The sequence below is a fragment of the Girardinichthys multiradiatus genome, chromosome 3 (assembly GCF_021462225.1).
Source record: "Girardinichthys multiradiatus isolate DD_20200921_A chromosome 3, DD_fGirMul_XY1, whole genome shotgun sequence".
In the NCBI taxonomy this organism is placed as follows: domain Eukaryota; kingdom Metazoa; phylum Chordata; class Actinopteri; order Cyprinodontiformes; family Goodeidae; genus Girardinichthys; species Girardinichthys multiradiatus.
Window position 1 is genome coordinate 45,896,713 of NC_061796.1, and position 25,443 is coordinate 45,922,155.

The following is a 25,443-nucleotide window of genomic DNA, read 5'->3' on the forward strand; positions in this document are numbered from 1 at the left end:
ATTTGTTACTACAGTTATCAACAGGAGTCAAGTTTCCTTGTTTTATGTTTTTAAGAACTAAAATGAAATAAATATTTTCATGTTTTGTATCTCTGTCTATTTTCTAGATGTTAAATAATAAAACATTTAAATGTGACCATGAAAGATGAACTTGTCTCGGGCATATTTATTCATATAAGCTCATAAAATGTGTGCGAAGGCAAAATGAATAATTTTCTTACATAAAGAAAGGAACACAGTGGATTTAACCTTTATTATTACTAAGACATCGTAATGAACATACAAGCCACTTGCTTAGATCTAATGTCAACAAGCTACATTTTATGTAAATACATAGAAATAAAATAGACAAAAAAAAAAAACGTTTAGAATAAAAGGGAATCATTAAAATTGATTTTATACCCTAATATTGCACTTTTAAAAACAGATTAAGAGATTTTCTTATTAACCAATTTCCTTGTCTCTTGAAACATACTTCAAAAAAAGTCTTACTTAATTTCAATTAAGTAATCTTAAAAAACGAAACAATAAATATAGGCTACAATAAATCAGTAAAACCCCGTTCCTGCTGGTTTCTACCTGGATCTTGTCCCTTTGTAGTGATTACCTGCCATCACAGCTCCTTATTTGTGGCTTTCCGTCCCCCAGCAGAGCGGTGATCCGACCCCTGCTTTTAAAACAAAATGAGTTCAAAATAAATTAGATGCATCTTGCTAAACAGACTGTTTGTCACCCTGAAGCATGCGCATTACGCATTCTGACCGCAGCCCAACGCACAGCTCCTCATGTTGCACAAGTGTGGTCCTAAGCTATAGACTCATATATGACTGAAGGCTTCTCCCACCGTGACTGCTGCCAGAAATGTGAGACGCTCCTCAGCTGCTGCTGTCGCTGCGCACATGCGCAAAGACAACGGGCTGTGGGAGCTCTGGTTGCGCTCCTGGCGCTGATAAAGGCTCTATGCGCGGATGTTTGCAGCAGCAGTGAGATGTGAGGCGTGATTCTCTGAGTCATATCCGAAAATATAATGAAAGCTTTGTCGTTTCTAAAGGACAGAGCTCTGTTTATTCCTGTTTCGTGAGCAAAATGAAGCAGATGGAGAACAGCGCCGCTGTTGTGCTGGTGTGTTCCCAGGGTTGGTGTTTCAGAGAGTGGGGAGGCTTTGCGGTGTGTATAGCCGGTCTGGAGACCTAATCGTGTTTAGAAGCTCCTGTAATGAAGGATGTGTTGGAGGCTGACAGGTGGAGGCAGGGCTGTTTTTAGCGTTCTGCTGCAGCATCATTTGCATGAGGTTTGGTTTGGGGAAACATTCTCAACGGTCGGAGCAATGATCTCTCCCGAGGCTTCACTGGCCTTATCTGGGTGGTTATTCTGTGTTGCAGAAATGAATTTAAGCCTCATGAAGCCTGGATGGAGGCGCAGATGACGAGTGCTCACAGGACCCTGCGCACTGAATGGATGCGTTCACAGCTCAGCTTTGTTTTCCACTTGTTCGCTTCTCTGCTCTGTAAATTGACGTATTAATGTATGATCCAGAGCTATTGGCTCACATTTATAGGATATTTAGGCCAAATATATGTATAAATTGTGAAAATAATACGCTGAATTTTCTGTAAAGCCAGTGCGCCATTTGGAACATTGTATTCGCTTTACTTTGCGCTCTTTTGGACTTTGACATTGACTTTATTCGAGTGGAGCTTTAAATTTTCTCACCCACATTTGAATATTTAGATTGAATTGGAACTTTTACCTTTTAACGTTGATGAACTTCTATTTTTTTTCCTTCCTGGAGCCTTCTAAGACTTCTCTGTGTCTTTGGATCCTCCTGTTCAGGTTTGGAGAGGTCCAGTTTGGATTTGTTGCGCTCTTTGGGTATCTCTGGATTCTACACGGGATTTTAAACTTTTCGCCACCCTTTCAAATCTCTTTCACAAGAAAAACAGCCCGTTTAACCAACAAACCCCATCAGTTGTTATTTTCAGCCTGCCAGAGATGCTCCGGGGTTTGGAAACGCACTGAAGTCAGCTGGTCGTCTCCTAGACTTCAGCTGCGCACTCGGCGACAATTGCTCCTCAGTAACAACTGTTTGACTACTGGATGGAGCGCAAGAAGTCTAAGATTTAGGGGGTGGGACAATGCATTTCCGAGGTAGGGGTATTTATTATTTAACCCAATTCAAATGCCATTTTTGGTGCCATATTGGAGCTATTAGATTTGTAAGGTCTAAATATCTTATTTCTTTATTTTGGGGGGCTAATTTAAGTTTCAAAAATGGTTTTGTCCCATTTGATCACCCCCACATATTCAACATACATGGAAGTGTCCTTTTTGCAGTGATTGCTGGGAAGAAGAAGGAGGGTGTCGAGGTTGAGACTTTGGAAAGGCAGTTTTAGGCAGAGCCAGTCTGAAAAGGTAAGAAATCCTCTGTTCTGCTGAGGCCAATGGTGCCCATTGTTGGCTGGGAGGCAAATAGAGACTCTTTACTCGGGATATATAGAGAAAAATGTAACTTTTCAGCTGTATTTTAATGTATTTAGTGTGTTTCATAGACAGGGAGGGTCAGGCTCAGGGAGTGCACTAACAAGGAAATATGGAGAGGTAGCTAGGGGGAGCCATAGCTGGGCAGGAAGGCAGCTCTCTGGGCCCTGGGCTTCTGCAGAGGGGATGTCCTATTTATTATAGTACTCACAAACAAAGAACCCCGGATAACACTTCATTGTTGGATATTTGAGATATTAGTGCAGTTATTGTTTGAAGATTTTCATCTCCTGGGACCTTTGAGAAGTATTTTTAACAACAGGAAGAGCTCTGTAGAGGAATTAAAGCAGACAATATAATGAAATGCCAGAAAATAATCCAAAACCAGGCATTAAAATGTAACTTGTAAGCTTTTGGAACAATTTTAGTGATGGATTAAAGGTTATTTAGTGTTAGCCTAGCGTTGCTGTCCTGATTGAAAACATTCAAGATGGCCTCTGTGCTGCATGGAAACAGGTGAGAGGAGCCTGGCACTTCCTGGTCAGACAGAGCTTTAACTCACAAATATGTTTACACTGCTTTTAAAGCTCCAACACACACATTATTTTCTCCTGGCTCCAAATAATTCATAAAAAGTCATTATTGCAGAAAAAACGGAGCCTCAGGTCTGTTCTCTTTGATTAGGGGTGCTGAGTCCCCGTCTGTAAAGGCTGAGCAGTGATTGGCTGGCTTACTTAATAGTTTTTAAACAAATTGGCTGTGATTGGTTTGTTAAATAAAAACTAATTAACATTTTAATAGAGTTTTATACAGAGTATCTGCTTTTAATTTCAAAGTTATTGTTAAATTCTTCTTAAAATAATACCAATATCTCACAGTGATATGCAATGAATATTAGATCACGTAAATTAGCACAAAGGGTTAATGTGGAGCTAGAAACGGCCATAAGTGGGAATTTAACCTGTCAAATTCATATAAATTACAAAAAGAACACTTTGGATTTTCATTATTTTTGTAAGGAGTTTTTACTAATATGTTCTTTAAATGGTCTCCTTTTAAAAAGGACACGTGGATTAATTCTTTATTTACCTGCACTGGCTGTTGGAGTTTGTTGGATTATGTTACGGAATGAAGCGCTTCCTCTTGCCAGTGAGAATCTGAAAGAATAATGACACAAACATACAGAATGTAATCTAATAACTGTCTTTAAACAGCAACTATTAAGCCAAGTTTTCTATTGAAATCAACTACATCATGAACAATGGCCCCTGAAAGCAGCCTCTTTTTCACAGAATAAATGCTTCTCTGCACAAAAACTGTAATAACTTTAAGTGGCTGATTTTCAGTATGATTTCATAAATACCATTCATAGATTTAAGTTTGTGTTACTAAAGTTTCTGAAAGATACTTCCCTAAAGGTTAAAATAATTCAGTTTTTTAGCTCTTTCTACTGCTTAAATCCATTTAAAGTCCATAATTGCAAGGTTTTTTTTTTTTTTTAAGGGTTAACCTGAGGCACTTCTTTCAGTCCACAGCTGTGGTGCTGAAATCAGATGGATGTTGTGGGTGTTTCTGTAAAAGTGGGTAAATTATCGCCCCCTTGTGGTGGTAATAGGAAGAGAAAGTAAGAGACCCAATGTTAAAGTCCCTGTCCACTCAGGCCTGTGGTCTTCAGCCGTCTGAGGCCTCAGTGTCATTAAACCAGTGGGGAGTTGATCATATCAGAGCCGTGGTTGTAATCTGACTGGTTTGTGTCTGTAGACTCCTTCCACTCCTGATGACAGCGTGCTAATAGTTACAGGAGGTGTGCAGGATGTTGACTCCTGTCTGCAGTAACTTTACGAGTCTTAAACAAACCTTAGATGTCAAATATTTTGCAGCTCCTTCCTCAAACGGTTTCAATAAGCCTGGGATCATATAGCAGTGTGAGCTGCTGTTACATAATAAACACGTTTTGCAGCCTAGTTGGCCGAGGCGTATTTGCTCTCAGTGCAAACAGGCTTCAGTTTCTTCGACCCGCCCACAAGCTGCATGTCGTGCCTCAGAAAGGAGCTATCGGCTCGGTCCATAGAAACACGCTGAGAGCAGCCTGGTGCTGAAAAGCTGTGTCATGGACAAACATGGAGGCTGTTAACTCCTTCATGGCTGACACCTGCACCCAACAAGGGACAAAAATCTGCTCACCTTCCTGATTCAGACCTAAAATGCTCCAGAAAAGTCTAACATCCAACTTCATCCAGCTGTTTTAGTGAGCATGTTTAACAGAACCTGCATTCCTTTTTTCAGTGTTCTGATGCAGAGAGAAATGTTAATGGAGGTCCAAACACTGCAGCAGTTTTCAGTTCATCTCCTTGGTGATGGAGTTCAGCTAAGCTCCCATAAAATTCCGGTTTTCCACAGGTTTAGAAAAAGCTCAGGGTGCTAAAATGTGACACAGTTTGATGACCAGCTGGAGTCACAAGTGTCAGTGTGATCCTGTCCATGGAAAAGGTTTTACTTGTGTAAGAACTTAGCAACAGTGCCTGCTTTACTCCTTATGTCATATTGAAAGGTTTTAATTTTAACGTTTGCATAATCATAAAAAACATAAAAAAAAACCTCGTTCAGACTGTTTCTGAGATTGAAAATCAGTTTCTAGTTGGACAGCAAATGTGTCATGAAGACATTACTGTATTTGTCATTAAACACCGGTAATACCTCAGAAAGGTGGGCTGAATGAGCTTGAGCTAGTTTCCATAGCAACATGCAGGAGATGCGATGTAAGCTAGCAGTCAGGAGTTTTAACGGGAACAAACGAATAAACCGCCAAAACCACACTGAGGCCTGGAAGATAGATTAAATCTGTGTTCGTTCCCAGCCTGTAAGCAACCAGAAGTCCCAGTAAACACATGCTCCTATTGTTTGATTTATCAGGTAGACCAAAGACTTTGCACAAAAAGCTAAAATCAGCATTAATAATGGAAATAATCTCATTGAAAATGTACAGGGGTTGGACAATGAAACTGAAACACCTGGTTTTAGACCACAATCATTTATTAGTATGGTGTAGGGCCTCCTTTCGCGGCCAATACAGCATCAATTCATCTTGGGAATGACACATACAAGTCCTGCACAGTGGTCAGAGGGATTTTAAGCCATTCTTCTTGCAGGATAGTGGCCAGGTCACTACGTGATACTGGTGGAAGAAAACGTTTCCTGACTCGCTCCTCCAAAACACCCCAAAGTGGCTCAATAATATTTAGATCTGGTGACTGTGCAGGCCATGGGAGATGTTCAACTTCACTTTCATGTTCATCAAACCAATCTTTCACCAGTCTTGCTGTGTGTATTGGTGCATTGTCATCCTGATACATGGCACCGCCTTCAGGATACAATGTTTGTACCATTGGATGCACATGGTCCTCAAGAATGGTTCGGTAGTCCTTGGCAGTGAAGAGCCCATCTAGCACAAGTATTGGGCCAAGGGAATGCCATGATATGGCAGCCCAAACCATCACTGATCCACCCCCATGCTTCACTCTGGGCATGCAACAGTCTGGGTGGTACGCTTCTTTGGGGCTTCTCCACACCGTAACTCTCTTGGATGTGGGGAAAACAGTAAAGGTGGACTCATCAGAGAACAATACATGTTTCACATTGTCCACAGCCCAAGATTTGCGCTCCTTGCACCATTGAAACCGATGTTTGGCGTTGGCTTGAGTGACCAAAGGTTTGGCTATAGCAGCCCGGCCGTGTATATTGATCCTGTGGAGCTCCCGACGGACAGTTCTGGTGGAAACAGGAGAGTTGAGGTGCACATTTAATTCTGCCGTGATTTGGGCAGCCGTGGTTTTATGTTTTTTGGATACAATCCGGGTTAGCACCCGAACATCCCTTTCAGACAGCTTCCTCTTGCGTCCACAGTTAATCCTGTTGGATGTGGTTCGTCCTTCTTGGTGGTATGCTGACATTACCCTGGATACCGTGGCTCTTGATACATCACAAAGACTTGCTGTCTTGGTCAAAGATGCGCCAGCAAAACGTGCACCAACAATTTGTCCTCTCTTGAACTCTGGGATGTCACCCATAATGTTGTGTGCATTTCAATATTTTGAGCAAAACTGTGCTCTTACCCTGATAATTGAACCTTCACACTCTGCTCTTACTGGTGCAATGTGCAATCAATGAAGACTGGCTACCAGGCTGGTCCAATTTAGCCATGAAACCTCCCACACTAAAATGACAGGTGTTTCAGTTTCATTGTCCAACCCCTGTAGGTTGGTAATATATGTGGCACGTTAGCCAAACCGTGAAGCTGCATTTGTTGAAGCCACTTTTTAAAGACGCGGCCTAATTGATGAGTCTGATGATGTTAACTAATTAACATCATCAGACTCATCAATCAGGAAAAGCACAGTTTCATGAAATGGGAAATTAACCTGGAGTAGAAGAGTCATTTTTACTCACTAGTTTAATTGGGAAATTGTGCATTTTCGATATACTTCAATCTGATTGGTCAATATGAAAATATTCCCATCACTGACCTGATGGGATAGCAAAGCATGTTTTCATTCTAACAAAGCAATAAGACTGAATGAAATATTCTGATTATCATTAGATCTGTGCTGTAACCTGAAAGCATGCAGTTGAAACGATTTTTCTGAATATTTCTGTAAATATTTCAGCTCATCTATCTTGTCTCTCATTTCTGTCATATCTGCACCACTCTCTGTAAGCTTCAACATCTCAGTCAACACTGTTTTAGGCATCAAGGGCAGCTAAAATCCATCCAACCAGCCAATATAGTATTTGCATGGAAAACATTTGATCCATGCCACTTAAAACACAGAATATCACTAAATATTTCATCACTTGATGTTCCAATGTTGTTGAAATAAATATTGCAATAACAATAATTTGGTCTACTTCCACCCAGAATGACTGGATAGTATAAAATGCCCTTATGTAATTGCCTCATCATACTTCCTAACACACATAAAAATTCTGTAGCTTTTTCTAAGCACATAATTATCAAACATCAGATGTGTAGGAATAAAAATGGCATCAGATTTTACAATTAAATTTTCTGGAGCATATTTCAATTAGTAGCAAACACTCTGATACAATGTTCCCAACAAATTGCTGGAGTTGTGTTGTATGGGGAAACCCTGCCCTCTAGTGGTTAAAGATGAGTGCAGCATTATGGAGATGTCCACCAGCAGGGCTTGGTCCTTCAGCTTTCTGCTTAAATTCTTTTTTATTTTTTTTTATTTTCACTCTTTCAACACAAATTCCAAAACGGAAATGTTTTAAGAGGGTTTTTTTTTCCAGCCTGGTCCCCAAAAAGTGATCATTTTTAGTCTACAACATGGATGAGTTCATTTTGAACATTTATCAGTAAGCAGATAATGTACAAATAATGTTATCTGCTCTATTAATCTTCTGGTTCGTGTGTTTGTGAGAACCTGCTTTGACAACCGACTAATCTCCGTTCTCTACTGTAGATTATTGTCACCATGATGGACGAGGAAATCAATGAGGACCGCACCAAGCTGAAGCAGGGCCTAGTCAAAGTTCTCCAGTGTGTGGCCAGCATCTCCTCCGCGGCAGCTGTGGTCAACCCCATATTCGGCGTGGCTGGCTCCTTGATCAGGGTTGTGCTGCATCACATCGACGACGAGGACATCTGCACCCTAAAACGCGAATTCGGATCAGTCAATCTGAAGCTAGACGAGCTCTCACAGCAGAACCGCAGAACGCTGGTGCAGATCGAGAAGGAGACACTGGACGGCCAATACTGCAAGGTGGAGGAGAACCTGAAGAATCAGTTCAGGAAGTTCATGGCGATGGTGGAGGCACGGCCAGAGCACCGTGAGGGCAAGAAGGACGACTTCGAGGAGAGCTATGCCAACGATTTGGGTGACCAGAACCTGCATACTCTGTACGAGGGCGTGGTGGGCAAACGGAAGCTCTTCAGCAGGCCTATTCTGGAGGTTTACCTGAAGCACTCACAGGGCGACCGGCCAACCATGGAGCGGCTCTGCACGCGCCTCACCTACCTGTTCTGCATCGGCCTCATCGCCCTCATGGGCTACGCAGCCATCATCGGGGATGACGAGGAAGGCCTGAGCGAGGAGTGGGTCGAGAAGATGGAGCATGTCCAGGAGCAGATGCAGGAGGCTCTGCGCAGGTGCAAATGAAGAGAAGAAGGTTCTTTTTGGACTTGTGTCCACATTTCTGCTTTAACTAGAGCTCTGTCTTTTCCTTACGTGAACGTGAAGACAACACCACATCTGTCAGATCCTACTGCATGTAAACTGGCTTTCGCATAGAAATATCGACAGATTGGGTGGTTTCACATCACAGCCGAGTAAAACATATAGACATAAATTCAGCCGTTAATATCATGGTGATAAAATGAAAGCACTAATTTGGAGAAAAATGAAAAAGAAGAAAAATACAGTGAACATTGCATCAGATTTAAATCACATTCCCTTTTATGCTTTAATGCAAACTATTTATGAATATAAATGAGCCCATTTATCATGAAACTGCTTCAAAAGCTGGATTAAATCAATTGTATTAAGAATATCTGGACAGATTGTTTTATTTCTTAATGAAGCATCTGTATAGAGTCAGTTTAGTCCAGCTTCATAATATAAAATCACGTTTATGCACTTTGTGAAATATTCGCCCTTTATTGGGAAGCTTCCAGGGAAGCCTGAATCGCCTTGTGAGAGAAATGTGTTGGAGCGTGGAAGCTAGCTGTTTGCCAAAGTATCGAACAAACATCTGCAGAATGATGAACCGAAAAGACCCTGGAATGACCCTATGGTTTGGTTTTCTGTCTGCAGCTTTTTCATGACCAGAGGAGAGGAACCACGTGTTGAGCATCTAATATCTGATTAATCATTAGAGATGTTTCTGAACCTGTAAGTCTGTCACATAATCGTCTTTTCATACTTTTCACATGCAATCCTTTGCCTTTCCCTTCTGTGTGTGTTTTTTAGTGGCTGAGTACGCCAGTACCCACTGTTATTTTATTTTGATATATTTTACATGGTTTTGGGGGAGAGTGTTTTGGTTTTTGGTATCATATTCTAAACTAATCGGGTTTATGGTTCTGTGTCATGTTACTTTTAATTACAACACTAATGACGTCCAAGTGCTCTTCACATGGAGGAAAACTGGAGCGCTGATGGTTTCCTGAAATGTCAGATATGTGAATATGTTCATGTTTTTTGTTATGGATGTTTTATGTTTGAGTTTATGAATATATGCATCAATACCAATAAAGAAGTGAGGAAAAAAGTCACTGAGTTATTGAATTATTCCTCAAATACTGATCACATGTGATGTTGAATTATAGCTTCTTTAGCTACAATAAATAAAACCTCATTTTCCTCCAACATTATGGATGTATTATTCTATATTCTCTATTGAGGAATTAATTTTCCTACTGATTCGGTTTCATGTTGCTTTCATATGTTTTTCAGATTCTTAAGTTCAGTTTAGGCCGTAATTGCAAGAAAGTGTTTTGTTGTGAGATTCAAGACTTAAAGTCATGCTAATTTTATTTTATTAATTTACAATCCCTTCCATTATGGGGTGCCGTTTGTAAAATTACAGTCAAACATTTTGAGTTATTTAGCCTCATAAGACGAAAGAAATGGGGTTGATTTTTTGAAATCATATCACCTTTTCATTCATACATTTAGAAATGTCACAGTTCCAAACTAAATATTTCATTAGCATGTTGAATATTTATTTACAAACTAAATGACTGAGCTAAACCTGAACCATTTCAAGCCACCCCTCATTTCTTTACTCTCTGCTCCAAAAAATTAAAGGAACCCTTTAAAATCAGATCTTATTGTGAAAAAACAAAAACCTGCCGGATGTCCATTGTGATATGGAATGGGTAACGTGTCAGGAACAACAGGATGCCACATCATTTGATGAAAATGAAAATGATCACCCCACAGAGGGCTTAATCCGAAGTCACCGGGAAATTTAAACTGAAAAACTGATGCAGCAGGTTAATCCAATCTGCTGAAATGTCATTGCAGCGATCCAACTTGGTCCTCAATGGTTTGTATGGCCCCCACATGTGTGTATCCACGGTGCCGGGCAGTGAGCACACGGCCTATTAGAGGGCGTTGGGTCCTCAGGCCACCCTCAGGAAGTCCATTTCCAAAGGTTTGGTCAGAGACATTCATGCCAGCTGGAGGTCACTTTGTACGACTCTGCCAGTACTCATCCTCTTCTTCCTTGCATAACGAAGCAGATATCGGTCCTGCTGATGGGTTAAGGACCTCCAATGGCTTTGTCCAGGTTTCTTAGAGTAACTGTCTGTCCCCTGGAATCTCCTCCATGCTCTTGAGAGGATGCTGGGAGGCACAGAAAAACTTTGGGCAGTGGTACGTGTTGATGTGCCATCCTGGTGGACTTGGACTGCCTCTGTAAGGTCCAGGTATCGCCTTCTGTTATCAGTAGTGATACTGATCCTGGTCAAATGCTAAACTACTGAAAAGCAGTCAAAAAAATGAGGAGGGAGAAAATGTCTGTGTCCTCCACCTGCAAAACCTTTTCTGTTTTTTGGGGTCATCTCCTTGTTGCCCCTTTACTGCACCTGTTTTTCATTTCATTAACACCAAACAGCTGACACTACTCTCAGCCCAGAGAGCGAGAAAAAGCAGCCAAAGTCCAAATATAAATGCCTCGAGAAAGCCTGAATAACTCTAAATACCGCTTAAAAACAGCTGCAGGAAAATCTGGCTTCTTGGAAGGAAAATGAATTAATTAAAGCTTTTGTATATAACTAGGTAAAAATGAAAAAAATTAATGTCCGTGGATTTTCCTTTAATGTGTTTCATGTGTTTGTGGAGCTTAGATACTTGTATTCTAAATGAATCAGGAAGATCTTTACCATATTAAAATTGATTCTATATTTATTCTACTGTTTTATTCCAGAACCTTTCTCCTAATGTGGATGGAAATAAAGCCCTGAAAGTCCTAAAGACATCCAGGAATTTAGGGGGACATGGAGGGCATAAAGGATCAATGTTATGCAGGCCTGTAGACCTTTAGACACAAAACAGAAAGCATCCCATCCTGCAGAAAGGTTCAAGCTGTTTTTTGCACACAAAGCCCGTTTTCACATTTTTTTTATTACTGTGGGGACACAGTTTTTGAACATCATGCAGATTAGTTAGGGTGAGTCTAAGGAAGCTGGCTCTGGGGTTTGAGTCAAACACACTAAAACTGGACCATGGGGCATCCTACAGCTTAATTTAGCTTATTTTGTTGTTTTTAATTTAAATAAAAAAATCTGTTAACATTGTATAAAACAATAGAGCTTGGATTCAAAGTTGATAATGTTGTAAGAAATGTCCAATTTTACTGCAGAATAATAACCTAGTATGCAGGTTTAAGAAGGCTGGAATCTTATTTCACTCAGAGAAGAATTCCCTGCAGAAGCTGCAGCAGGTTAGAGTTCAGATCCATAGACCTTAAATTATTAAACAATTCTCCGTTTTTCAACGCTGATGTCACTTTACTTACTGTCTGTCTGTCTGTCTGTCTGCCTGCCTGCCTGACTGTCTGTCTGCCTGACTGTCTGTCTGTCTGCCTGCCTGCCTGCCTGCCTGCCTGTCTGTCTGTCTGTCTGTCTGTCTGTCTGTCTGTCTGTCTGTCTGCCTGCCTGCCTGCCTGTCTGTCTGTCTGTCTGTCTGTCTGTCTGTCTGACTGTCTGTCTGTCTGTCTGCCTGCCTGCCTGCCTGCCTGCCTGCCTGCCTGCCTGCCTGTCTGTCTGTCTGTCTGTCTGCCTGCCTGCCTGCCTGCCTGCCTGTCTGTCTGTCTGTCTGACTGTCTGTCTGTCTGCCTGCCTGCCTGCCTGCCTGCCTGCCTGCCTGCCTGCCTGTCTGTCTGTCTGTCTGCCTGCCTGCCTGCCTGCCTGCCTGACTGTCTGTCTGTCTGCCTGCCTGCCTGCCTGCCTGCCTGCCTGTCTGTCTGCCTGACTGTCTGCCTGCCTGCCTGCCTGCCTGCCTGCCTGCCTGTCTGTCTGTCTGTCTGTCTGTCTGTCTGCCTGCCTGCCTGCCTGCCTGTCTGTCTGTCTGTCTGTCTGTCTGTCTGTCTGTCTGTCTGCCTGCCTGCCTGCCTGCCTGCCTGACTGTCTGTCTGTCTGTCTGCCTGCCTGCCTGCCTGTCTGTCTGTCTGTCTGCCTGACTGTCTGTCTGTCTGTCTGCCTGCCTGCCTGCCTGCCTGCCTGCCTGTCTGTCTGTCTGTCTGTCTGTCTGTCTGCCTGCCTGCCTGCCTGCCTGTCTGTCTGTCTGTCTGCCTGACTGTCTGTCTGTCTGCCTGCCTGCCTGCCTGCCTGCCTGCCTGCCTGCCTGCCTGCCTGCCTGCCTGCCTGTCTGTCTGTCTGTCTGCCTGCCTGCCTGCCTGCCTGTCTGCCTGCCTGCCTGCCTGCCTGTCTGCCTGACTGTCTGTCTGTCTGCCTGCCTGCCTGCCTGCCTGCCTGCCTGCCTGCCTGCCTGCCTGTCTGTCTGTCTGTCTGTCTGTCTGCCTGCCTGCCTGCCTGCCTGTCTGCCTGACTGTCTGTCTGTCTGTCTGCCTGCCTGCCTGCCTGCCTGCCTGCCTGCCTGCCTGCCTGCCTGCCTGCCTGCCTGCCTGTCTGTCTGTCTGTCTGTCTGTCTGCCTGCCTGCCTGCCTGTCTGTCTGTCTGCCTGACTGTCTGTCTGTCTGCCTGCCTGCCTGCCTGCCTGCCTGCCTGCCTGCCTGCCTGCCTGCCTGCCTGCCTGCCTGTCTGTCTGTCTGTCTGTCTGTCTGCCTGCCTGCCTGCCTGTCTGTCTGCCTGCCTGCCTGCCTGCCTGTCTGTCTGCCTGCCTGCCTGCCTGTCTGTCTGTCTGTCTGCCTGCCTGCCTGCCTGCCTGCCTGCCTGTCTGTCTGTCTGTCTGTCTGCCTGCCTGCCTGCCTGTCTGTCTGTCTGTCTGTCTGTCTGCCTGCCTGCCTGCCTGCCTGCCTGTCTGTCTGTCTGTCTGTCTGCCTGCCTGTCTGTCTGTCTGCCTGTCTGTCTGTAATTTGAAAGGATGGGTGGCTGAGTCCGTTTTAATGTCCACAATGCCTTCTCATATTAATAAAACTATGAGCTTCTGCCATGAGGTACTGTAAAGATCTCTTACCTTATATTTTATTTTGTACAATCAGTACAAGCACAGCAGATAAGACACAGCTTTTATCTAACCACTGCCACATTTATAGAAATGTCTAACATTCACTGTTATGGTCAATATGATCTTAGTTTTCTAAATGATTTCGTTTTGATTTCGTTGATTTTTCTCATTTAGTCAGATTTATCTGATTTTCAGTCCGAGTCCCTGAAGTGACGCTTGAACAATCTCCATTCAGCCCTTCATTGTTTAGTCTGTAATAAAGCCATGAAAACTGTTTCAGAGTATCTATGTTTAAAGGTTTTCCAATACAACAGGTGAAAGGTTTGATTCCCAAAACTGTGATTTCAGAGTGTGCACTTGAAGAACCAATTGGATGAAACATAAGAAGAACAAATAAGAAACATACAACTTAAAACCTTGTGTTGGAAATATAGTTATTTGTCATAACTGTCAGTCCTCAGAAAATGTGTAAATTATGAGCTGAATGTAAAATTAATTTATATTTCTCTGTGTGGAAACATGAGATCACTTATATTACAGCAGAATGACTGAAATGCGCTGGACTAAATGCGTCAAGGGGAAGGCAAATTAAGTTGCATTTCCCTCATTTCTCCACAATAGGGCGATAACACCTCGCTTGATTAACGATTAAACCTGTTTTTTGAGCTCCAGGGACCTCCGAACTAAAAGCATCACATCGGCGTCCCTAAATAAGAAGCAGTAAATAAGGTGTGCTCAGATAGCGGCTGTTTTTGGAGACATAATCTAAAGGGAGGACAGATGATTCACCTCAGGACGCATGAAAAGGTTAAGTCCCTCTGGAATGACCCTCATATATCCAGATGAACACATCGCTCAGAGTTGAGGAACCAAACTGCAGGAATATGTTGAACAAACCACACAGACGTTATAAAGACTTATGAATCTTACCTGCGCTGCGGATTAATGGGGATTTTTGCGCCACATCATCATCATGTGATCAAGCTTTTTTTCTTAGCTCCTTTCGAAGAATCGTTTTTTACCTAAAGAAAATATGAATATTTTATAAATTATTAACTGCTTTAAACTCCTGGTTACGACACGATGGACATATACACACTGATGTCAAATAATAATGAAATATTTAATGATTTAGAGGATAAATCATTTGTGTAATTTGTATTTCTGTGAAGAGGGGCTTTCAGATGTGCAGCTTCGGTGTTTTTACGGCGCGTCATGCGCACACAGCAGTGGGAACATTTTGTATATTTTACCCTTAAATCATCTGAATAATAATAAATAATAAAACTCAATGAAATTCAAGCTTCTGGACTGCCTCTGACCCCGTGGTGGAATAAGTATTAACGGATCTGGGTGACAGACGTCGGTCCAGTGGTTATAAATAATACATGTGCGGTTTCCAGATCCGAACATATTTAAAATCGCTGTTACTCTCGTTTTAAATTCTGAAATACACTTCAACATTCACAGTATCGCATAAAAGCTTCACTGGAATCCGAAAGCAGATATTTTAAGGTCTTACCTCCTATTTGGATCCGTTTAAAATGGTGAGGCATTTGCGCCACAAAATGGATTCAAATTTACCACAATGCTGAAAAAAATCATAAATATGTGTGGAAACTAATCTTATATAACAAAAATATGTTCTGTTAAGCTTTTTGTTGAAGAAAACCAAATACTGCTCCAGTGATGGGTGGAAAGAAAATGGACCCTCCGCAGATTTTTGCGCTCTTTCTGACCTTGTCCCTCCTTTTCCCTCTCACTCTCTGCCGTCTCTGCCTACCTCTCTCTCCCTTTTGCAGATATTGAGTGCGCACCTTCTCTGGCTCCGTCCTTGGACCCCTGTCAACTCAACAGTCGACTTGCAAGCAGTGGGAAGATTATTCTTTCTAACTGTAAGTGGAATAAAACATCATCTTGTTTTTAACAGTCGGAATTGATCGGCGTGAAGGAGCCGCAAATCCACTTTGTTCAGGTACAGAAAAACAAGCACTGTTTTTGCAGGAATGCATTGAATGTGTTTATCTTCAAGCTAAAGGGGCAAAACACTAAGGGGTGTGTCTGAAGCTGCCAGGGGATTTGTGCGTAAAAAAGGCTTCCGTTGCGCATTTGTTCTGGGTACGCATGACAGTTAAAGATGCAGTTTGCACACAGAGAAAAAAAAAATGCTTGTTTTTGTCACTGTTATTGTTCCTCGTATTTGTGTAATTACTGAGACTTGGTCTCGTTTTCTATGTCATCTTCATAAATGATAAGTATCATTTAATAAATATGTTTAGCTTGATTGTGTGAATCTTTAGGACAGAATGAGAAGAAGGGCTAATTTTGCAGGCTTTGTCAGGTTGAAACCATGTATGAGAAAGGAGTTTTAAACTTGCTCCGATCTTCCTCTCTAAGATGAGTCACTAAAGATCCAAGAGCAAGTGCGTCATTTTCTCCTCTAAGCATCTCAGCCTCCCATTTTGTTCGGATGGCATTGTTACGTGCATCATTTGGATGTTTTTATCGTGTAGTTCCTCATTCTGACTGACCACAAATGTCTGATGAGGCAGATAGAAATGATAAAATCACTGTTTTCAGATCCAGCTTCACGCTGTAGCCTTCCAAACCACGATGAGCTGAAGAGACAGTTTTTGACCTCCATCCTGGTTCAGAGCAGACTTATTCTAACCTTGAGGAGAGCACACAGCCTTCCATGTTTGCTATATGTTTTTGTTCAGGGAGAGCTAACGTTGTGGTAGAACTGCTTATCTCCCCCATTTCTCACCATGTTTGGACTATTTTGAGCCACTCAATGAGACACGGTGTAAGCACCAGACTCCACAGCTGAACTGAAAAAGTAGCTTTTTCTCTGGGATTATTTATTGTCCGATTCAGTTATACTGCAAAAATGCACTGTTTAAATATGACAAATAATTAACCTCCTTGACACAAGAGGATATAAACTCAAATAGGTTACTTTATCTCCCAGTGGAGGAAGAATACTTAACTTCATGTGCTCCTTTGAATAAGAAAAACTACCAAACTTCTGGAATGTGAGAAATCTCCTAAAATGGGCTAAACATTATTAAGTCTCACCTGGGATGTGTGCTTTAGCAGATAGATGAGAAACGGAAAATTAAACCAAATAAAACTTGGTGTTTGCAGCTATGATAACCCAGTGGCAGGTTCTCTTAAAGGACGTTCTGACCAAAAGAAAGGACCAAATGTAGCCAGAAAAGCTCCACTAATTTAGCTTGAAGTGGACTAAAAAATAGTGAATTAGGAATTTTAAACTGAGAGTGATTCCGAAACTTCGTTCGTTCGTCGTCTTCCGCTTATCCAGGACCGGGTCGCGGGGGCAGCAGACTCAGCAGAGACGCCCAGACGTCCCTCTCTCCAGACACCTCCTCCAGTTCCTCCAGGGGGAGCCCAAGGCCTTCCCAGGCCAGCCGAGAGACATAGTCCCTCCAGCGTGTCCTGGGCCGTCCCCTGGGCCTCCTCCCGGTGGGACGTGCCTGGAACACCTCCCGAGGAAGGCGTCCAGGAGGCATCCGGTATAGATGCCCGAGCCACCTCAACTGGCTCCTCTCGATGTGGAGGAGCAGCGGCTCTACTCCGAGCCCCTCCCGGATGGCCGAGCTCCTCACCCTATCTCTAAGGGAGTGCCCGGCCACCCTACGGAGGAAGCTCATTTCAGCCGCTTGTATCCGTGATCTCGTTCTTTCGGTCATGACCCAAAGTTCATGGCCATAGGTGAGGGTAGGAACGTAGACCGACCAGTAAATTGAGAGCTTTGCTTTTCGGCTCAGCTCTCTCTTCACCACAACGGACCGGCACAGCGCCCCCATTACTGTGGCAGCTGCACCGATCCGTCTGTCAATCTCCCGCTCCATTCTTCCCTCACTCGTGAACAAGACCCCGAGATACTTAAACTCCTCCACTTGAGGCAGGAACTCCCCTCCAACCTGAAGAGGACAAGCCACCCTTTTCCGGTCGAGTACCATGGCCTCGGACTTGGAGGAGCTGATCCTCATCCCAGCCGCTTCACACTCGGCTGCGAACCGCCACAGCGCATGCTGTAGGTCTTGGCTAGAGGGGGCCAGCAGGACCACGTCATCCGCAAAAAGAAGAGACGAAATCCACTGGTCCCCAAACCAGACCCCCTCCGGCCCTTGGCTGCGTCTAGAAATCCTGTCCATAAAAGTTATGAACAGGACCGGCGACAAAGGGCAGCCCTGCCGGAGTCCAACATGCACTGGGAACAGGTCCGACTTAGTGCCGGCAATGCGGACCAAACTCCTGCTCCGCTCATACAGGGACCGGATGGCCCCTAATAAAGGGCCCCCGATTCCATACTCCTGGAGCACCCCCCACAGGGCATCACGAGGGACACAGTCGAATGCCTTCTCCAGGTCCACAAAACACATGTGAACCGGTTGGGCAAACTCCCATGAACCCTCGAGCACCCTGTAGAGGGTATAGAGCTGGTCCAGTGTTCCACGGCTGGGACGAAAACCACACTGTTCCTCCTGAAGCCGAGGTTCGACTATCGGTCGGACTCTCCTCTCCAATACCCTGGCGTAGGCCTTACCAGGGAGGCTGAGGAGTGTGATCCCCCTGTAGTTGGAACACACCCTCCGGTCCCCCTTTATAAGAAGGGGGACCGGAGGGTGTGTTCCAACCCTAACCACCACCCCAGTCTGCCAGTCTAGAGGCACTGTCCCCGACCGCCACGCAATGTTGAAGAGGCGTGTCAACCATGACAGCCCTACAACATCCAGAGACTTGAGGTACTCAGGGCGGATCTCATCCACCCCCGAAGCCTTGCCACCGCGGAGCTTTTTAACCACCTCGGTGACTTCAGCCTGGGTGATGAAAGAGTCCAACCCCGAGTCCCCAGCCTCTGTTTCCACCACGGAATGCGTGATGGCAGGATTGAGGAGATCCTCGAAGTACTCCTTCCACCGCCCGATAATGTCCTCAGTCGAGGTCAGCAGTCTCCCGCCCCCACTATAAACAGTGTTGGCAGAGCACTGCTTCCCCCTCCTGAGGCGTCGGACGGTTTGCCAGAATCGCTTTGAGGCCAACCGGTAGTCCTTCTCCATGGCCTCACCGAACTCTTCCCAGGCCTGAGTTTTTGCCTCTGCCACAGCCCGGGCCGCAGCACGCTTGGCCTCACGGTACCCGTCAGCCGCCTCAGGAGTCCCACAAGCCAACCACAGCCGATAGGACTCCTTCTTCAGCTTAACAGCATCCCTTACTGCCGGTGTCCACCACCGGGTTCTGGGATTGCCGCCACGACAGGCACCGCAGACCTTACGGCCGCAGCTATGGGCAGCAGCATCGACAATAGATGCAGAGAACATGGTCCACTCTGAGTCTATGTCTCCAACATCCCCCGGGATCTGGTCGAAGCTCTCCCGGAGGTGGGAGTTGAATACATCCCTGGCCGAGGGCTCCGCCAGGCGTTCCCAGCAGACCCTCACTATGCGCTTGGGCCTGCCGAGTCTGTCCGGCTTTCTCCTCCTCCAGCGGATCCAACTCACCACCAGGTGATGATCAGTGGACAGCTCAGCCCCTCTCTTCACCCGAGTGTCCAAAACATGCGGCCGAAGGTCTGATGATACGACAACAAAGTCGATCATCGACCTCCTGCCTAGGGTGTCCTGGTGCCAAGTGCACTGATGGACACCCTTATGTTTGAACATGGTGTTCGTTATGGACAATCCGTGACTAGCGCAGAAGTCCAATAACAAAACACCACTCGGATTCAGATCGGGGAGGCCATTCCTCCCGATCACGCCTCTCCAGGTGTCACTGTCGTTCCCCACGTGGGCGTTGAAGTCCCCCAGCAGAATAATGGAGTCCCCGGGAGGGGCACTATCCAGCACCCCCGACAGGGACGCCAAGAAGGCAGGGTACTCTGCACTACCACTCGGCCCGTAGGCTGAAATGATAGTCAGAGACCTCTCCCCAACCCGAAGGCGCAGGGATACAACCCTCTCATCCACTGGGGTAAACCCCAACATGAGACGGCTGAGCTGGGGGGCAACAAGCAAACCCACACCAGCCCGCCGCCTCTCCCCGTGGGCCACTCCAGAGTAGAAGAGAGTCCAACCCCTCTCAAGGAGATGGGTTCCAGAGCCCACGCTGTGCGTGGAGGCGAGCCCGACTATTTCTAGTCGATATCTCACGACCTCCCGCACAAGCTCAGACTCCTTCCCCCCCAGCGAGGTGACATTCCACGTCCCTAGAGCCAGCCTAAGCATCCGGGGATCTGCCGTTGAGGTCTCCACCTTCGTCCGCCACCCAATCCTCTTTGCACCGGTCCCTCACGGTTCCCCCTGCAGGTGGTGGGCCCACTGGAGGATGGCCTCGCGTCTCTCGTTCGGGCTTGGCCCGGCCGGGTCCCGCGAGGAGCAACCCGGCCACCAGGCGCTCTCCGACGAGTCCCGACCCCAGGCCTGGCTCCAGGGTGGGACCCCGGCTCCGCCGTACCGGGCGACGTCACGTGCCTCGATATTGTGTTCTTCATGAGGGGTTCTTGAACCATTCTTTGTCTGACCCATCACCTAGAACCTGTTTGCCATGGGAGACCCTACCAGGGGATTTAGGCCCCAGACAACATAGCCTCTAGGATCATTTGAGCACTCAAATGATCCTTGAACCGTCACCTTAACGTGGTGGAGGGGTTTGAGTGATTCCGAAACTATTTAATCAAATTCTTGCATAATTTGCTCTAAAAATTATTCTGCAAAAAAAAAAAAAAACTCAACCAGGATTCATGTCTCAGCATACGATGACATGTCTCCATTAGAACTGGAGCTTTTACATTCTGATCAGAATGTTTATGAGATACAATAAAAAGGAAAGATGAACACTGTTCTACAGTTTTAAAGCACAGAAGAAGAGTGACAATCTGTTTTTACAGCAAAACTGGATGTTAGGAGGTGATTGTTGCAAAGAAAGAGGTGCAAAGAATTGGCTGCTGATGTCTTTAGAGATTTTAACTAGAGCTCCTCCACTGATCAGCTCATTCATCTCAGAAGAGCTTGAGTGGATTGGAATCAAAGGAGGTTTATTAGTCTGAAATGAATCTTTCTGGGGTCTTTGGAGATGTTTAAAGCAAGTTCAGTCATGAGAGGTAGCAGTCACAAATAGAAGACGTTGCTGTTTAATTCATCATTAGGACACTACAAAGGTCGATTTCCTGGCAAGTTATTTAAATGAAACAAGACACTTGTTAAAAATGTCTTTAAGATCAATTTATCTAATGATAAATGAGAACCTTGGCTGTTCTTCTTACATTTGTCTTCTTCTCCTAATTCGTCTTGTCTTGAACAGGAGATTTTGTCCCTTGGGTCCCAGAAAATGACAAGCTCTCTGGAGAAAGTCGTAGCTCAGAAGAAGGAGGCCATCGAGGCACTGATGGATATGTTTGAGAAGGGGTCCGAGGTGTTGGCGAGCGCCGTGGGTGAACTCTTTCCCCTCTGTGAGGCTGCTGCTCCGGTTCTGAGGCTAGCCTTGGACAACGTCCAGAGCAAAGAGGTGTTTTATGTCAAAGAGCAGTTCCTGACGGTGAGGAACAAGCTGGACGTGCTCTCCAGCCAGCTTGAAGACATTGACTCGGAGATCAAGAAGGGAAAGTTGGACCTCAACTACTTCTCCGTGGAAGAGAACATCAGGAACCAGTTTCGGAAGTACATTGATATCTTGGAGACGAAGCAGCAGTTCAGGAGTGTGAAGACTAGGCTGTTTTTGGAGCACTTTGCCAGAACTGGTGGAGAGAAGAACCTTTATGTGCTCTATGATGCTCTGATGGGAACGAACAGTTTTGGAGAACCGATTTTAGAGATAGTAGAGAGGTAAATTAATTGTTTTTATGCTTTTCTTTAACTGTACTGATTACATGTATCTCTTGATAGGCCATGAACTAGAACTAAACTGAAGACCTGGTTCTGTTTGTCAGGTATGTGGTGAGGAACCGCCGGCTCCTGGAAGATTTCTGTGTTCGGATGAAGGAGCTCTTCTGCCTGGGCTTGATTGCTCTGCTGGGCCACTGCGCCCTCACCTTGCAGAGCCAAGAGGAAGAGCAGGACAAGATCCAAGAGTGGAGCACCAAAATTGAAGAGGTGGAGTCCAAGATGAAGACCACCATTGAGTCCTGCATCACTGCATTTCCAGAGCAAGCAAAATTAGACATGGAACGCCTCCTGCAAGAAGAAGAAGATGAAAATCTTCAGGATGCAGCACAGCGGCTTCTGGCGTTCCTGGTGAAAAAGTATGATTGGGTTTCCTGGTCTGTGCGGCTGATTAACCATTCAGGCAGCACCTTCAAGAACCTGCGAGCAGGAAAGCACTTTTACCATGTGGCAGGACAGAACTGGTTCGAGGTGCTTCAAGTGAACAACATCAACCTGGTGGTCTCGTTCAGCACAAAACCCCAGCCGGTTCCCCGCGACTGCATCCGGCAGCTGATGGAGGGTCCGGGGAAGAAGGGAAACGCTCCAGAGGTGGTGGAGGTGTTGGAGAAACAACTGTGCGGGTTCATCGTTCATGCTGTTAGTCGTCACAAAGAGTCTGCAGCTGCGTGGAGCTTTCCGGATGATTTCCACTACTGGGAACATCACAAGAACGTGGTGGTGTGTGTGCACTCAGAATGAAGCTGAAGTGAAGGATTTAGGGTTTATTCTGCCATTCAGATGTAGGTACCTCTGTCCTGCTGCAACACAGTGGCATAAATCATCAGTATTTATGGTAAATGCAAAACTGTATTTATAACTATAGTAGTTTTTCTCTTTAATCTCGCTTTTCATACTCCGTAGCTACTTTAACGGCATCAAGACCCAAAGTACTGCGTGGATTTTCCATAAATTCAGCAAAGTCAAAATCCCAAAGGTATTCATATTACATGCTTATTATTATCAGCAACTCATTAACTCATGTCATTCATACATTTGATTGTTACTGATGCATTTCAGTTGCAGGATATGTAAAAGAAGCGATCTTCCAAAGTAGTTTCCAACCGGCGGAAGTTTTAAGGATTTCAGGAAAGATTTTTTCTTTTTTTTTTTGATGGATAAGAAAGAAAATTTTATGAAAACCAAGTCAGCGTTTGTAGGCAGCAGGAGTTCATTAAGGGTTTCAAACATTCAGGAAACTTAAGTAAAATTAAAACATTACGTTTTGAATTTGCTTCCATTTAAAATATTTCTCTTTTAAATTTCAAACAGATATTTCAGATATTTTGTTCAACGTTTAACTGACTGCAGACATCTAATTTTGTTCTTAAAATTTGTCCCAGGCCACTTCTAAAAGGCAGAGACTTGGTAATAATAGAAAATAAACCTCCTAAGTAAAAACTCTGCTGGGAAAACAAATAGTCTCCATTTTATTAGAAGACCGGGTCCTAAGGCTGAACCATGAAACAAACACATATAAACACATGCACTCTTATTTTGCACTTTGCTAAACATGTAAGAACATACATGTGATTAGTGCTTAGAATTGGATTTTACATACACTACATATTACATATAAAGCAAAAAATAAACTTATTTTATTCTGAAAACGTTGCAGATATTTTTGGCTTCGACCACATAAGAAAATATAAAAACTTTATTGTTCAACTTCCTCTGACCTTTCTTTCTGAACAAGCATACATGGACAAATGTGCAAAACACTTCATTAAACCACTTTAATATAAAAAAAAACCATTACACTGTCTATTTGATTTGGTTTTTGTTCAAGGACATAACTGTAGATGGTACAAATGAGTTCTTCTAAATGTTCTTCCGGGCCAGCGGGTCTTTGTAACGATTCATGGCAGCATCTGAAAGTTGTTGTGTTGTGGATGTGAAAGGTCCTCAGTTGTCAGGGTGGCTTTCCTGGTCAATGAGCGACTATAACGATCTGATAAAGAGGGTCGAAGTGAACCATTTATTGCTCCAGATTATTTAATTATTCTGTTATGTTGATTGTTGTTTTACTTTAAGAACATTGAACCAGGATGTAATGTTGAAGATTAAAATAGAGCCGATCAAGGATTTGTGGATCAAGATCAATGTGTTCCTGCTGCATTAAAAAGTCTTCAGTTTCCTCAGCTGGTAGAGATGTTGTTGGGTCTTCTAAATGGAGTCAGTGTGATGTGAGAAAGACAAGTTTGTGTCCAAATCTGTGCTCCACCTGCTGGCTCTGAAGGATCAGGGACTTAAACAGATGCTCTGGGGTTTTGCTTCAGCCTGCACAACACAGCTCCTTTGTTTCCGTTCAGTTCCGGGGAGTTCTGAGAGAACATCTGGAGAAGACTGTGGACCATTTTTTCATAGTGGGAGAGAGCGCCAGGTCCGGTCAGGTGTGCCATCAGAGCCATGTCATTTGCATATTTAAAATGGATTCATTCCTTCACTGCTGGAGTCTAATATTTAAAACAAATGAACTCAATTTAAAACCATTTAAAAGCACCTGTTCCCATCTGTTCAATAGAAAACGCTGAGTCCATAAGATTAGACTCGAGTGAACCTGTAAATCAGACAGATATTATAACAGGTTGTTAATGTTAACTGTTTTAAAAGCAGAGGAGAAGTCCACACACCAAACGTAGTGTAAGGAAGTCCAGGTTCCTTGTGTCTAGGAGTACGAGGCTTGCATCTTCCACACCACGCCTTGGTTTGTAGGCGATCTATAATGGATCCAGTTAGTCGGCCATTCTGTCAGTCATCCTCTCCATACATTTACTCAGAGCATAAGCACCTTTATTAGTTACAGCTGTTAACTGTCAAGAACAAAATGGAAACCACAGATAATTGATGTTTTTACCTTACTAACCACATGCCTTTTAAACAGAAATGTGCACTAGCTTTGTGACCTTCATTACCTCAGGCGCCTGCTGTAACGCTGCAGACAACAGCTTCGCCGCCTTTAGCTCCACAGAAAAGGCTTGACTGAGTCTACATCTACATCCCAGAGCTCCAGTTTGGTTTCCCAGCAGGCTGACCCACATAACTCTGACAGGGAACAGAGAGGCTGCTTTTTCAGGCGTGAACAAAACACCATGCTGAGTTCTCAGATGTGACAATGGGCCTAAAGTTTTAAAGAGAGCGAGCTCTAAAATGAAGAAACTCACCACTGTGCTTACAGCTGCAGGGTTGGTTTAAATTACTGGCAGGTAAGAAATATTCTGCATCAGTGCATTTTTGTAACATTCCAAACGATTTTTGTGTTAATTTAAGCTTTCTGTCCAAAGGTGATGGATAAATACTGGATCTACAAACTCTTTATGCTGCTGTTTTTCCTCTCTGTTCACACTCAGCGTTCCAAATACATTTTTCTTTCTGTATTTCAGATGAACAGAAGTGAATTTTGCCTGAAAATTAATGACAGTAAAATGTTTTCCCATGTATCTACTATGCATGAATAATATTCGGAGCAGGAATGTTTTACTTTATTTTTTCATTTACAATAAAAACCAGTGCTTGATCAGTGTTCGATGTGACTGTGATGCTTTTTGACAATTACTGACAAAACACAACCTGTGAATGAGTGTAAACACGTCTAATCCGATATCTGTGTCTGTTGGACAAATGAGATTAATGCACTGTGCTGTTAGTGCTGGTGCAGTATTAGAATTAGGTGGTGCAAACTCAGCAACAGGGACTCCAGCTAATTTAATTGAAATTTACACTTAAGTCAGCGTTTCTCTGACCACAGCGTGATGCTGAGAATAATCTTGCAGGCAAGCAGGAAACTGCTTTGTCTAGCAGGATGCTATCAGTCATAATGTGCTGTGTAGGTGCAGAGCATGTGGTCGACATTTCATATCTCTGTAGAT

At 44.2% G+C, this 25,443-nt stretch overlaps 2 protein-coding genes and 1 long non-coding RNA gene across 9 annotated transcripts; 2 read left to right on the top strand and 1 right to left on the bottom strand.

Annotated features, from left to right (window-relative positions):
• Nucleotides 1-226: 226 nt before the first annotated feature.
• On the bottom strand, nucleotides 227-15,407 carry LOC124865531. Of its 2 annotated transcripts, XR_007037621.1 has the most exons (4): nucleotides 15,154-15,407; nucleotides 14,562-14,653; nucleotides 3,568-3,635; nucleotides 227-670 (listed from the first exon to the last, which is right to left on the bottom strand). It is a non-coding gene; the product is annotated as an uncharacterized LOC124865531 (long non-coding RNA). The 2 variants fall into 2 exon arrangements; XR_007037620.1 differs by lacking the exon at nucleotides 227-670 and having other exon boundaries at nucleotides 2,419-3,635.
• LOC124865530 (protein rapunzel-like) lies at nucleotides 2,326-9,772 on the top strand. The gene is made up of 2 exons (XM_047360686.1): nucleotides 2,326-2,412; nucleotides 7,962-9,772. The coding sequence occupies exon 2, from the start codon at nucleotides 7,974-7,976 to the stop codon at nucleotides 8,655-8,657; it is 684 nt and encodes a 227-aa protein (XP_047216642.1). The 5' UTR covers nucleotides 2,326-2,412; nucleotides 7,962-7,973; the 3' UTR covers nucleotides 8,658-9,772.
• LOC124865529 (protein rapunzel-like) lies at nucleotides 14,301-25,097 on the top strand. Of its 6 annotated transcripts, XR_007037619.1 has the most exons (6): nucleotides 14,301-14,438; nucleotides 15,434-15,526; nucleotides 20,958-21,478; nucleotides 21,583-22,317; nucleotides 22,439-22,511; nucleotides 24,495-25,097. XR_007037619.1 is itself a non-coding variant. In XM_047360683.1 (5 exons), exons 1-4 carry the CDS (start codon nucleotides 14,412-14,414, stop codon nucleotides 22,274-22,276), a joined length of 1,335 nt encoding a protein of 444 aa, XP_047216639.1. In that variant the 5' UTR covers nucleotides 14,301-14,411; the 3' UTR covers nucleotides 22,277-22,317; nucleotides 22,439-25,097. The 6 variants fall into 6 exon arrangements, 3 of the variants coding, with proteins under 3 accessions (XP_047216639.1, XP_047216638.1, XP_047216640.1); XR_007037618.1 differs by having other exon boundaries at nucleotides 21,583-24,780; nucleotides 24,859-25,097; XR_007037617.1 differs by having other exon boundaries at nucleotides 21,583-22,511.
• The last annotated feature ends 346 nt before the right edge of the window (nucleotides 25,098-25,443 follow it).